Source organism: Salvelinus sp. IW2-2015, linkage group LG31, assembly GCF_002910315.2.
Source record: "Salvelinus sp. IW2-2015 linkage group LG31, ASM291031v2, whole genome shotgun sequence".
NCBI lineage: Eukaryota > Metazoa > Chordata > Actinopteri > Salmoniformes > Salmonidae > Salvelinus > Salvelinus sp. IW2-2015.
The window spans coordinates 19432465-19433914 of NC_036870.1; the positions used below are offsets into that span (position 1 = coordinate 19432465).

Below are 1450 nucleotides of genomic sequence, written 5' to 3' on the forward strand. Positions count from 1 at the left end.
CACACACACACACACCACAACACACCCACACACACACACACACACACCACACACCACACACACACACACACACCACACACACACACACAGACACGCACGCACACAACACCTAGACACATACACAGACACACAGACACAGACACACACACACTAGACACAGACACACACACACACACTCTCTCTCTCTCTCCCTCCCACAAATACACACCTAGTCTCACACTCACAGCTTTCTCTCTCCTCTCTCTCTCCTTTCTGACGAGGGAACATGTTGCCTAGGAGCAGCAGCAGCAGCAGTGTGCTACACGTGGAGACAACCTCTCTCTGTAATAAACCAGGGACAGGAGGAAGAAAGAAGGACCTGTTTCTTTTTTTCTGTCTGGCCAGACTCATTGAGGAAGAGGAGGAGGAGAAGAAAGATAGGAAAAGGATCAGTACGCAGAGGGATTCAGGATTTGATTGTGACTGTGAGTCTGACCAAACTCACAGAGGTGGACTAGCAAGAGGAAGAAGAGGAGGAGGAAGAGGAGGAGGAGAAGAGCCAGGATTTGTTTGTTTATCTGACAAAACTCCCCAAAGAGGAAGAAGAGGAGGAAGAGGAGAGACTACTGTTTGTTGTCCATTTGGGACAAGTGGGGTAGTGGGTTTGGACCGGGACTTGGCACACCCCCCAAAGTCGCTACCATGTGGCAGGAGGCCTTACGGACGCGGGGGCGCTACCTTTTGGAGCGCGGGGGAGAGGGGGGAGACGGGGGAGATGCCCTGGGGGATGTGTTTGTAGGTTTTGGGGAGACCCCGACACAGGGACAGGTGTGTGTGGGGGGACAGAAGACCCAGGACTGGCTGTATGAGTCCTACTACCGTATGAGCCAACAACACCCTCTCATTGTGTTCCTACTGCTCATAGTGATGGGAGCATGCCTCGCTCTACTGGCCGTGTTCTTTGCCTCCGGACTGGTGAGTGTGTGTGTGTGTGTGTGTGTGTGTGTGTGTGTGTGTGTGTGTTTGGGGGGGGGGGGGGGGACTGTGTGTGTGTTGGGATGGAGGGACTGTGTGTGTGTCATGTTGATATAAAATGCAGAGCTGTATTGACTGATTGGAGTGGTGCAGAATATGACAACAGGGCTTATTTCAAGTGCTGTTTCTGCTGTGGGACACACACACACACTTGAAGAGTGCTGCCTATTACTGAAGTGTGTTCACTATTGTTTGCCTCTCAGCATGTATGTGACAATGAGAGATGAACAGGGAGAGAGAGGGCGGAGGGAGAGAGACAGGAAGAGTGATGAAAAGAAAGAGAGACACGGTCAGACTGTGTGATTTATCATTCAGTCCATTGATATGTTTTTCCTCTGCAGAGTGTTATAACACGTCTCGCCTCCCACAGTGTAAACACACACGCACGCACGCACACACACACACACACACACACACACACACACACACACACACA

General features: G+C 51.3%; 1 protein-coding gene across 1 annotated transcript in view; it reads left to right on the forward strand.

The window, feature by feature from the left end:
* Positions 1-257: 257 nt before the first annotated feature.
* The window catches only part of LOC111955524 (adenylate cyclase type 2-like), a 99020-nt gene continuing 97827 nt past the window's right edge, over positions 258-1450 (forward strand). The window contains exon 1 of the mRNA XM_070436379.1: positions 258-954. Coding sequence (XP_070292480.1) covers positions 682-954 — 273 coding nt within the window. The 5' untranslated portion in view covers positions 258-681. The remainder of the gene's footprint in view (positions 955-1450) is intronic.